The sequence below is a fragment of the Onychomys torridus genome, chromosome 3, assembly GCF_903995425.1.
Source record: "Onychomys torridus chromosome 3, mOncTor1.1, whole genome shotgun sequence".
NCBI lineage: Eukaryota > Metazoa > Chordata > Mammalia > Rodentia > Cricetidae > Onychomys > Onychomys torridus.
This window is the reverse complement of record NC_050445.1, coordinates 130,468,581-130,480,861: the sequence shown is the minus strand read 5'-3', so window position 1 is coordinate 130,480,861 and position 12,281 is coordinate 130,468,581. Positions and strand designations below refer to the sequence as shown.

General features: G+C 39.3%; 1 pseudogene and 1 gene segment (V, D, J or C); both read right to left on the bottom strand.

Moving 5' to 3' along the window:
• Positions 1–353: 353 nt before the first annotated feature.
• On the bottom strand, positions 354–852 carry LOC118580234. The segment is given in 2 exon segments: positions 354–676; positions 798–852. Coding segments are annotated over 2 exon segments (378 nt in total).
• A 10,446-nt stretch (positions 853–11,298) lies between these two features.
• On the bottom strand, positions 11,299–11,925 carry LOC118580626 (annotated as a pseudogene).
• Positions 11,926–12,281: the final 356 nt, after the last annotated feature.

Genomic DNA, 12,281 nt, shown 5'->3' with positions numbered 1-12,281 from the left:
TGGTTACCAGAGACTACACTACAGTTTATGGTATTATTTTAGACTCATATTAATCATATTAAGCCATCTTAAACAATTCCAAGAAGTAAGGATTATACTGACATATATTTTGTTGAATAGGAGTATAAATACCAATTATGGTAAATTCAGGTACTTAACATCCAAAATTGTGAGACTTTCTTTAACTCAGTAATATCATTGTCCTTCTGTCCTTCTTGAGCTGAAAAGGGGGAAAGAGAGTTACTCTACACAGACCTCTAGAGAAACTGCAACCCTTGTTTTATCTGAAAAAGGATCAGAGCAGCTGCAAACTGCAGTAACCACAGTCTCACACTTCTGCTTCTTTGGGTGGTTTATGTTATGACTTGAATCACTGTGGGAGGATATACATCGTATTGTAGACAGTAATAAGTAGCAATATCTTCAGACTCCAAGCTGCCAATGGTGAGTGAAAAATCTGTGCCAGATCCACTGCCACTGAACCTCGATGGCACTCCAGTTTGAAGGCTGGATGCCTTGTAGATTAGGAGTTTAGGAGCCTTCCCTGGTTTCTGCTGATACCAGGCTAACCAACTCTTAATGTTCTGACTGGCATGGCAAGTGATTGTAGTTCTGTCTCCCAGAGACACAGAGAGCAAAGATGGTGACTGAGTCATCACAATGTCACATCTCACACCTAAGATTGGAAGCACACAAAAAAATATACAGTATTAACCATATTGCAAGATGACTTCCTTGAATGGTCACCTAACTCTCCCTATACTGAGTTTATAAATCTGCATTGCTGTCCTCCTTACCTGGAAACCAGAGCAGCAGCAGTCCCAGGAGCTGCACAGGGGACCTCATGGCCATACTGTGTTCTGACTGGAATGACAACTGAATAGGGTGTGAACTGCTTATTAAGAGGTTCTTGGGCACTGGGCTGGGCTCTGAGAACATGGAAATCAAAACCCCTAGGAAGATTTGGGCACAGCTGCAGGAGTGTTTTGACTCATCTCAGGATCTTAATATAGGCCCAGAGGCCTCAGATATCCAAGCAAACAAGTATAAGAATTACTTGCCTGCAGAAAACACACTCCTCTTTATGGGCCAAAGATCATTTATTTGTTTTTATTAAGAAATTTTCTATTTGTTTTACATATCAACCACAGATTCCCCTTTCCTCCCTCTTCCTACCCCCTAAGCTCCCCCCACAACACACCTCCCATTCCCATTTCCTACAAGGCAAGGTCTCCCCTGGGGATTCATCTCAGCCTGGTACATTCAGTTGAGGCAGGTCCAAGTCCCTCCTCCCTGCATGAAGGCTGTGCAAAATGTTTCACCATAGGCACTAGGTCCCAAAAAGCCAGCTCATGCACCAAGGACAGGTCCCAGTCCCACTGCCTGGGGGCCCCCTAAACAGTTCAAGTTAAACAACTGTCTCACTTATCCAGAGGGCCTTGTTCAGTACTATGGGGGTTCCTTAGCTATTGGTCCACAGTTCATGTGTTTCCACTAGCTTGGCTAGTTGTCTCTGTACTTTTTTCAATCATGGTCTCGATATCTCTTGCTTATAGTATCCCTCCTCTCTCTCATCAATTGGACTCCTGGAGCTCCATGGCCTGTTCCCAGGCAGAGCCAAATACTGTTGTTAATGTAGGTTCTTGAATTATTTCTGTCACTCTTGTTATTGTACAGGCTTTTCTGCTCATTTCCATCAAGGATCGAACTATCCTTCTGAAACAATCCCATAAACCTAAAGAAGCCTTTATCATTTCTCTCCATGGTATTATTGGTCACAAAATGACTTATTGTTTGATCCAATACCTTCTTTCTCTTGAGGTGAACTTTAAGGTCAGTGAAAAAAATGGGGAATTATGATTTTCCATGAAAAGAGTGATCTGTTGTCTCATGTTCTGCCATCTTTGTTTCTGAATTTAAAAATTCTCTTCTCATAAGTTACCTCAAAGTCTTTAATATCAGAAATCTTCTATTCCTATATGAGTATCATATGATTATTTTCAGTCTCTTTCAGTTAAACACATCAGTTCTTGATGTTTTCAGATCAGTACAACTACTAGTCTGTGCTATCTGTACCCTGTTATCATACATGGTTTTCTTTAGAAATGGAGATCATCCCTCTAACAAGTCCATTCAACTCTTGGTGGAATATTCTATTATCACCAAATTTACCCTAGTTACCAAGGCAGCTCAGATCTCTGTGGCTGCATTTAAGTCAGTGGAGATCAAATAATGTGAATAGAAAAGTACATAGGAATGAATATGGGAGTTCTGCATTTGCTTACTGAAGCCAGAGTGGAGTCTAAAGTTATCCGCACATGGGCATCATGATGGTGAATGTTCAGTGTAGATGACAAGTGGAGTCTGATGAGAGCAGAATTCATATGAAAAAGAGTACCTTGGATTGAGCAACCTGCAGAACAGCAATTCACAGATAATGTCAGGAGTATTACAAACAGCCCCTTGCTCCTTCCTCACAGATAGAATAAACCAGAAGCATTTTCTTTGTGCTCCATGATGGACTTCAGTGCTATCTATCCTTATGAGTAGCTCATACACTATCAGGGCTTTACTTTCCATTTTCACTTACACCCTGACCTTTTTATTCTCCCTCAAGATTTCCTACATCTTCTAAATGTCTTGACTACACAGGATTCTTTATAACTCGAGTATTCAGTCTAAGATAGTAGGGAATTTCCTACCCTCAGAGAATATATTTGATCTGAACTATTATTGCTAATTCCCTTATGTTGCTGGGTAAAAATATTTAAACATGTTTGTATATCTGGGTAGATCTCTGGTAGATTGTAAAATGTTCTGAGTGCCTAAGCAGGTGGTCATTCAAGAATTATGATATTTAAAAGAATTGAAATTTCCTTGGAGCTGTGGAAAGAGTTCAGTTGTTAAAACACTGTCAAACATTTAGGAAGGCTTGGGTTATCCAGCACTGCACAAAGCTGGAATGGAGAAACACACCTGAGTGGGGTCTCCAGCACCAAACTGGCATAAAACCAGCTTGGTGGTATGCCCTGTAATCATAGTCATGGAGTGAAAGAAGAAATATCAGAAAGTAAAGGACAGCCTCAGATTCATGTGCATTTTCAAGTCAATCTTCATTAAATGAAACTTGGTTTAAAAGGAAAGAAATTAAGAAAAGTAAAATTAAAGTTATCTTTAACAAAGACTATATTCCATATTAGACACTCAGGAAAAGTAATTCCCCAGAACTTAAATTACATAGATCAGAAGACCCAGGTCTTACTTTTTTTTTTTTTCAGCTTCCTTATCCCATACTTCTCCCTTTTGAGTTTTTATTCTGGTTTGGGGAAGTTTTAAGTCACTTTCTCATGACTGTGAAACAGTTCCTGAATAAACTCCTTACACTGAAAAGAGTCCTTTATAGTTGCAATTCAAGATGTTTTCCCATTGTTTGGCTAGCCACACTGAATTTAGACAGGGCCAAGCAGCTGAGCACATTTAATCTTAAGTTGTAGTAGAAGAAAGTACTTCAGTTATGTGAATTGGAAAAGAGAGGAGGATGAAGAGAGGGGAAGGGATACAAAGCTTACCATTTGAAGTTATTTCACCCACACATAGTCTTCAACAAGGCTTCACCCCCTAATGTCATCAAACTATGTGTTCATCTTGTGGCCTTCCAGTGACATAAATTTCTAGCTATATTTGAGAAATACTGGCAGTATATGGAGGCTAGAATAGTAGCTGCTATTAGTCAGGACTCAATTTGTTCTTCTCTTCATGGTTTCTGTTGACTTCTTTCACTGTTTGAAGAGTATTACCTTGTTAACAGTATTAAGTTAGTGTAGTTAGAGTTTTCCTGCCTGGCCCACAGTCAGGACAAATCTCTCTCACCCGCCAGGCCCATAGATGCTCAGACCCAACCAAGTAAACACACAGAAACTTATATTGCTTACAAACTATATGGCCATGGCAGGATTCTTGCTATGTAGTTCTTCTATCTTAAATTAACTCATTTCTATTAATCTATACTTTGCCACATGGTTCGTGGCTTACCAGTACCTTACATCTCGTGATGGCTGGCTGGTCTCTCCCCACCCAGCCTTTCACTTCCCTCAATTCTCCTCCTCCTTGTCCCACCTACCCTACCCTTCCTGCCTGGCTACTGGCCAATCAGCACTTTATTTATTTTAACCAATCAGAGCAACACATTTGACATACAGAACATCCCACAGCACTTCCCCTTTTCTTTTTTTCAAAAAGCAAGGTTTTAACTTTCATATAGTAAAATTTCAGATAACAAAACAATTATCAAGCAAGAATTACAGTTACAATATTAAAGAAGATATCCTATCTGTCTTATATTTGTGAGTCTAAGGTTTTATATCTAACTTATTTTTTATCATAATTGAGGAAATTATAACTATCTAGTCTTCAACCACATCAAAGACCTGAGAAGGATATAATATTACCTGAGAACTGGGAGAAGGATGCAAGCAACTTTTGGGAGTCTTGTAGGGTAGACAGAGACAGCTGGAAGCCTGGACAGTCACCTAATGTTCCTTTGTAAAGTTGGGGCATTTGTCTTCAGTCCACAGGGCTAGAGTCTCTTAGTCACTTTTTTCAGTGTCCTGTAGAGTGTCTGGTAGTTTCCTCTGCTAAGCAGGAACCTGAAGGACCATTTTGTCAAGCAAAGTTCAGTGGTCACTTTTCTATGGGTCCTGCATGTCCAGTTGATCAAGCAGTCCAGCCAAGAACAGTTTCTTGCCCAAATGGCTCTTTTTGCCAAGGTGAAGATAAACTCCATATTAAGTGTCTTCAATGCCCATCCTCCTCTCTGAAGTAAATCGGTGCTGCCAGGAGCAGACATGTCTCACTGTCTAGAAAGTCTAAATTTTAAAAATATTTTAAATGCCATATTCTATAGACCTTTGAAGTGTTTGGAGATTACCTGTCTATCTGAAATATATCTATGTATAACTAGAAAACTTAACATGACTATAAGTTTGACTATCATAGAAGACTAATTGATCTGTATTTCTTAATTACCCATTACAATCTAAATGAGTTGCATAAACATAATACCTCAAACAAGAGTATATATATATATATATATATATATATATATATATATATATATATAAAACACTTTTTATATATTATATATATATTAACTTTAAGTTTGTATCAATAGACTAAAATCTATACCAATGTAAGACATTTTAAACAAGTTGTTGTTCTTTAAAAGTAAGTTCATTAATCTACCCTTTCATCCTATTATATCTACATCAAGTAAGAGCATATTTAGAGTCCAGGGTGATGATGCAGGAGGAAGGAGTATTGGGGCTCACAGAAGCTCCCTAATAAGGCCTTACTCAAGGTCAGAAAGTCTGAGTTTGCTTTGTGCAGCAAGGCTGCATAATAGGATTGTTTGGCCAAAGGTGTGGTTACCAGGTGTTTTGAAGGGTCTACACTTGTTGGTACTTTATATCTCAACCTTGAGAGGGGGAAGTCTTTTGTCCCTCCCCTTGCTGATGTTTAAAAAGCCCATCATGAATAAATTCAGGGTGAGTGGGTATTGAGCAAGGGCCCTCCTGAAGTTATCTTGTATCTCTATGTTTTTATTCATCTACGTCTATATTTCTTCCTATTATTTCTCACTTCTTCACTGCTCCATTTAAAAACCCTTTTACATGTCAGGGCTTTTCCCTGACAGAAGAGTCTGTAACAGCCCCTATGCCTCTGGATGTGGATGGAACTCCCTATTTCAAATTGGATGCATCAGGAGCTTGGGAGCTTTCTCTTCTTTCTGCTGTTACCAGAATAAGGTATTGTTAATATCTTGACTTGCCCAGCAAGTGATGATGACTCTGTCTCCCAGAGATGCTGACAGGGAAGATGGAGACAGAGTTAGCTGGTGTCCACCAGACACCTAAGATTGAGAGTTCAACAACAAATACTTCATGTGATTAATAATGTTACAGGGTGATTCTTAAAGACCAAGAAGCACTGACTACTGATTTTAGAAAATTCACAGTGTTGCCCTCCTTATTGGTGCTCTAGAGTATCAGAAGGTCCACAAATTGAGTGGGTTCCCTTATGGACATGCTGTGTCCTGATAGGGACTGACTCCTGTACAGCTTATTAAGCTATTAAGAGTAAGGACTTAATTTCCAAAGCAATGTAGATTTCCCTGCTGAGAACATGTTTCTCTGTGGGTACTAAAGGACAACGTTCTTCTGGTTGGTTTAGCACCTAACTATTTCATTCTCTTCCAGATGTAGGATGTTTCCCTGCCCTCAATCCTCAATCTTAGAACTTAGAACATTTGGAAAAGTTTAATATTCCTGAGGCCGTGGCAGTTTCCTGTTGGCTACAGTTCTGCCATTGGATGATCCTTCTGTTCACTGTGAATGTGTGTTGCTCTCATTGGTTAATAATAAAGCTGTTTGACCTATGACAAGGCAGGATAAGGTTAGGCAAACTAATCAAACTCAGGACTCAAATGAAGAGGGGCGGAGTTGAGAGAGATGAGCCAGTCACCCAAGAAGCGAGAGGACTGGTCAAACCAGACCACATTGCAATACATAGATGAATAGAAATGGGTTAATTTAATTTAAGTGTAAGAGCTAGTTAATAATAAGCCTGGGGTATTAGGCAGAGCATTTGTAATTAATGTAAGCTTCTGTGTGTTTACTTGGGACTAGGCAGTTGGGGCAGAAAAGCTCTGTCTTGGTCTACACAGCTCACACATGTCTTTACTGTGAAGCTGAAGTAGGATACAAGTCTTAAATGTCATGGGTTCTAGGGAAGGGCAGGATCTGCCTCACATATCCCATCATTTCTAAGTAATCCATTTCCTCCACTTGCAATTTCTCTGTCCATGGCTTTTGTCATGGCATGGGTTTTCTCTCTTCCATTCTGAATCATGTATTCTACCCCATTAGCTCTTGTTTAATCACAAGAATCCATATCTGGCGCTCCCTTTGTGCCCAGAATACTGGCTTTCTTCTTACTCCTAACACAGCTTCTATGCTCAAAAGGTAAAATCCTCTCTTTGCCATGGACTCATCTGTATCAGTGCATCTAGAATGGGAGCCTTTTTATATTTAACATTTTATTTATCCTCTAATGATGTCATAGATGGATGCAATGTAGCCCCTTGATTGTCCATTAGATCAAGGGTCAATCTCATTAATTTGGTGAAATCCTTTCCTATAAATATTAGATTGTGTCTTCTCTTTTCAAAAAAAAAAATTTCATAATCTCTAGATACACACTAACACTAACCTTTCACCCTTCATGTCCTCTCTAGATTTTTTTGGCTTGTTTGTTTGCTTTCTTTTGTAACCTACAGCTCCAGTTAGTGCTCACTGCTAGAATGTTGGCTGACTTTGTTGAATTGGTCCTGTACAGGTCACATCCATGTATCATAGCTGCTGTGAGTCCCTGAGTGGAGCAGCCTTGTCCTATCCAGAAGACACAGTTTCACAACACTCCTTCCAGGTATCTGGCTCTTATGTTATCTTAGTCTCCATCTCTGTAATTGGTAGATCTTAACTGCAGATCCTACCACCACTAAATCTCATTCAATTCTCAAGCTCTTGATGGCTGTCTTTAGGAGCATATTTAAATGCATTTTTGTTTTACATGGTGTTTTACTCACAAAGTAAAATTTAAATACATTTGTGAAAATTACACGTAAATGGCATGATAAAATTTTCACAAAATAGGCCACTGTGTCATGTGTTTTATATGATAAAACCAATGATCTTCATATGTTACAAAGTTTATATTATCAAGTTACAAATGTGAATATCTGGTTTAAGTCATTCCATTGTTAACTACACTATCCACTTCCATCCAGTACTCAAACAGTACTAAATGGTGATATTCAAAAGTGTTTAAGTGCCTTTATATTAGATGAACCTGTCCCACTTTATACCAATTTAACTTTATGACCATATTTTAGCTGAGTTTTTTTTTTTTTGGTAGGATATATATGAACTTTTGACTTGCAATATTTTTGATCTACATAGTTTTACTTGGAATATCTCCACTGTAAAACATAATATCTGAGCATATGTACGGAACAGACTCATAGGAATCCATATATTTTCCACATTATTGCATCTATTTTAAAACCTTCTAATCAAAGTTTTCTTATTTCTTTATAGCAAAGAAGTAGGATGTGTGCCTATGTGTTTATGCATGTGTACCTGACTGTTTTTGCAGAATTATTCCTTTTCCTCTGATAATGCAGACTGAGGAATGCCGAGGACTGGATCTCAGTTAGACCACCAGACCAAGGGAGAACGGGGTGAAGGTACTCAGGATAAGTGGGATTCGGCGAATGACAGACAGCCACAGACACAAGAGTATGTTGTGAAGCTGCTGCAATTTTACTCTGACCACGCAGTGAATTTTATACAGTTACTTGAGGAAACATGGCAATTGGCCAGTAAGGTGATAGACATAGAATCAACAATATAGTCACACAATTTTCTCAGAATGATTAACAGATCTCATGAGTATAGCTTTTACTTTTTCTTTTGTGGTTCTTCATCCAGACAGAGAACATTACGGCCCTAGCTGTACTTTTTCTTCTACACCTTTGTTCTGTATCAAAATTAAACCCTGTCCATCATTGTTCTAACCATGGTTTCATTTGTGTGAAAATATTTTAACCTTTGCCTGTGGGTGATAAGGTACCAGGGGGGTCGGTACCTAGCTAATCTTTCCATGAACTGTAACTTATGCCATTCTGTTTTTATACCATTATGATTCACACATCAGTTCCCATGTACATCATAAGCTCCCGTAAAAAGTAATGGCTCTAAATAATTATTATATCTAAGATTAAAGTTAGGGGGTTGCCACCATCGACCCTTGATGAGAAACTTTATTTGTCCCTGAATAATTCTTGTAGGAATGACTAATTCCTGTAACTGCTTCCTCGCAGCTGCTGTTGGCTGCGCGTGTGAATTGCCTATGAGTTCCTGTACCTTTACTTTCATTCTCTCCTCACTAGAATCTTCGTCCTTCTGAATCATAAGTTCTTTCTGCTCTAAATTATTCATGAATTCCCCCAAACTTTAGGGACCCTCTTGAACTGTTTGCCTAAGAGCTTGAATTATAGGTGGGGGTATTGAAGCCACTTTTGAGGAATCATTACTCTCTTTATGGGGCACATCAGGAACATTAAGAGTTAACTTCCTGGAATTAATACACAAGGAAACAGCAATAATTACAGCTGCAAAGAGAAGAAGGCAGAGTGCCAGCCAGCCTCTGCAAGCAGATCTGCATGGTTCCGTGTAGCCTGGAACCTTGATTCGGGCAGATTGATCAGGGGTCGCAGGGGGAATAGACCCAAGGGCCGCGAGCCCCCCTTTCCCACGTAACTACCTCATCCAAGGCATTTGTCACGCAGGCGACACCGTCATAGGCGTGGCAGAGGAACACATTCAGCTTTTGCTTTCCAAGTTTTCCAAACAAACTGGGAGATTCACAGATAATCACCCTTTCAGTTTTTTCTTTAGGATCTTCCTTGGCCTTGTAGTTGCCATTTTTACTCTTTGAGGGCCTACCACCAAGCTCCCAAGTAAATACCTGGAGACCTATTCTTACTTATGAATGCTCTTAGCTTGGCTTGTTTCTAGCCATCTTTGCTAACTTAAATTAACCCATTTCTCTTCTTTTACTTTTTTCTTCTAGGCTTTTAACCTTTCTTAATTCTGTTATTCTTTCCTTCTTACTCCATGCCTGGTTGGGTGGCTGGCCCCTGGTAACCTTCTCTCCTTTTCCTTTTCTCACTCCTCCCCCTTCTTCTACTTAACTTTTTATATGCCATCCCCACCTTTTTCTCTCTCCTGCCTAGCTATTGGCCATTCAGCTTTTTGTTAAACCAATTGTGTGTTTTAGGCAGGCAAAGTGGCACAGCTTTACAGAATTAAACAAATGCAACATAAAAGAATGTAACACATCTTTACATCATTAAACAAAGATTCCACACTGTGAACAAATGTAACACATCTTAAACTAATATTCCACAATAGGCCTATTATCCATCTCTTCAGCATAGGGAAATACTAATACATATTTATCTGGTTAGGCTTAGTTTTGACATCCATTATAACATTTTGAAGAAGAGAAAGAGGTTCCCAGGTTTTTTAATCTATTTGGCATCCACCAAAATCTCTTGTCCTGAGACCACTGCTGTGAGACTGGTCCAAGCCTATTTCATTTCACTGACACAGCCTCTGGAAACTGGTGACTGAAAATTTGCTGTCATGATAGAGGGGGAAAATTCTTTCCTAGATATTAACTCCAGTTTATAACAACCCTCACACAGAAGGATCAGATGCCCAAAGTCCCCTTAAAAGGAGCATAAGTCAGAATGTAGGATTCATGATACATGCTAAAATATCAATATCTATGTTTCCTTCTTTTTCAGAAATGAGGCTTTAGCACCATGTGGCTTCTGTAGAAATATTTTATTCCTGAAAATGTGTGAGTTCCAGACCACACACTGACACACTGCTTTTTCCAGGACTTTGTGGGCTCATGTTGCATTATGGGTTTTCATGTGCTTTGTTCCCAAGGTATAAATATATTCCACATTTTCATATAAAACACTGGAGAGCCGGGCATTGGTGGTGCATGCCTTTAATCCCAGCACTTGGGAGGCAGAGGCAGGCAGATCTCTGTGAGTTTGAGGCTAGCCTGGTCTACAAAGCTAGTTCCAGGAAAGGCACAAAGCTACACAGAGAAACCCCTGTCTCGAAAAACCAAAACAAACAAACAAACAAACAAACAGCTAGCCAGGCGTTGGTGGCACATGCCTTTAATCCCAGCACTTGGGAGGCAGAGGCAGGCAGATCTCTGAGTTTGAGGCTAGCCTGGTCTACAGAGCCAGATTCAGGAAAGGTGCAAAGCTACACAGAGAAACCCTGTCTCAAAAAACCAAAAAAAAAAAAAAAAAAAAACAAAACAACAACAACAAAAAAAAACCAAACCAAAACAAAACAAACAAACAAAAAAACAAAAAACAACACTGGAGAATAGAACCAGAGGATTAAATCAACCTGAATTGCTTTAATTTGTTTTGTTCTGTGAGTAAAATTTACATTAGTTGTTCTAGAAAATCTAGTAACAAATTACAAAAATGTGTACTTTTAGTGAAGGGGATGAAATATCTCACAGCTCTAAAGAAAAGAACTGTAAAATCTGGTTCTATGAGTCACATACAGGATGTGAGTGGCAGGGAATAAAAGGTTTTTTTTTTTTTTAAGGTATGATCATTTATTTGTTACCCTTAAAGACTTATTTTTGACTGGACTTTGTTCGTTTTTTCTTTAGAGTAATATAACGGTGTTTGTGTTGCAGGACATGTGGAGTAACAAGACGATGAATCTTGGGTGCTTTGGTCCTGGGCTTCTTACCTTCTTTGTTTAATGGCTCTCTGACCACATATTGGCAGACATCATCTTCTTTAGAGAGATTAAAAGATTTCTTTCGGATTCTGCTAGCTCTTTTAGGTCCCAACCGAGTAGGCACATTTCTGTCAGTCCAGAAACATCCTTCTCTCCTTTTTTTTTTTTTTTTTTTTACAATAACCAAGTTGAGAACATTGAGATTGGCGTCCATAATGCATCCTCAAACAGACTTGTGCTTCTTCTCCCCTGTTCTCCTTGGTCTATAACAAGAATGCCCCTTACTCAAGAGCAAGCATACGCTGCTGTGGGTCAACACACCTTGCTTCATGGGAAAACCTTGTTTGTCATTCCCACCATTGATTGGGACCACAAAACCCTTCCACTCCTCACCCAGAGCATCAGCAGCCACTTTTGTGGCCATGTGCTTCTTGTAGAACGTACAAAGCTTTTGCTCATCGGCCACTTCGATGAGTTTCTGACAGCCAGTGGCAGGAAAGAAGATATTCAGCTTCATCTTGACACAGCCTACTGCCTAGGAGGATCCACAAAAAAGAGCCCTGACTTCTGCTTAACCCAAGTCACATAGCACTCTCCAACATGAAAGGTTTTAAAGGAGACTTTACCTATTGATTCTTCCAGCTTCTCTGGCAGCCATTTTACAATGGCCACATCTCTCCATATTTTTTCTCCATGCTCACATGTACTTCTTTCAAACCTGCATTAAATATATTAGTCAAAAATGCTGAGATTATACCCAGACTGGCTAATCAGCCTCCACCAGACAAAAGCTAAAAACTATTGAAACTATTGGGGTATTAAACAGTAATGTAAAGCTCTTCCTGTATGTATTCTGTATAATCCCTCTCCCTT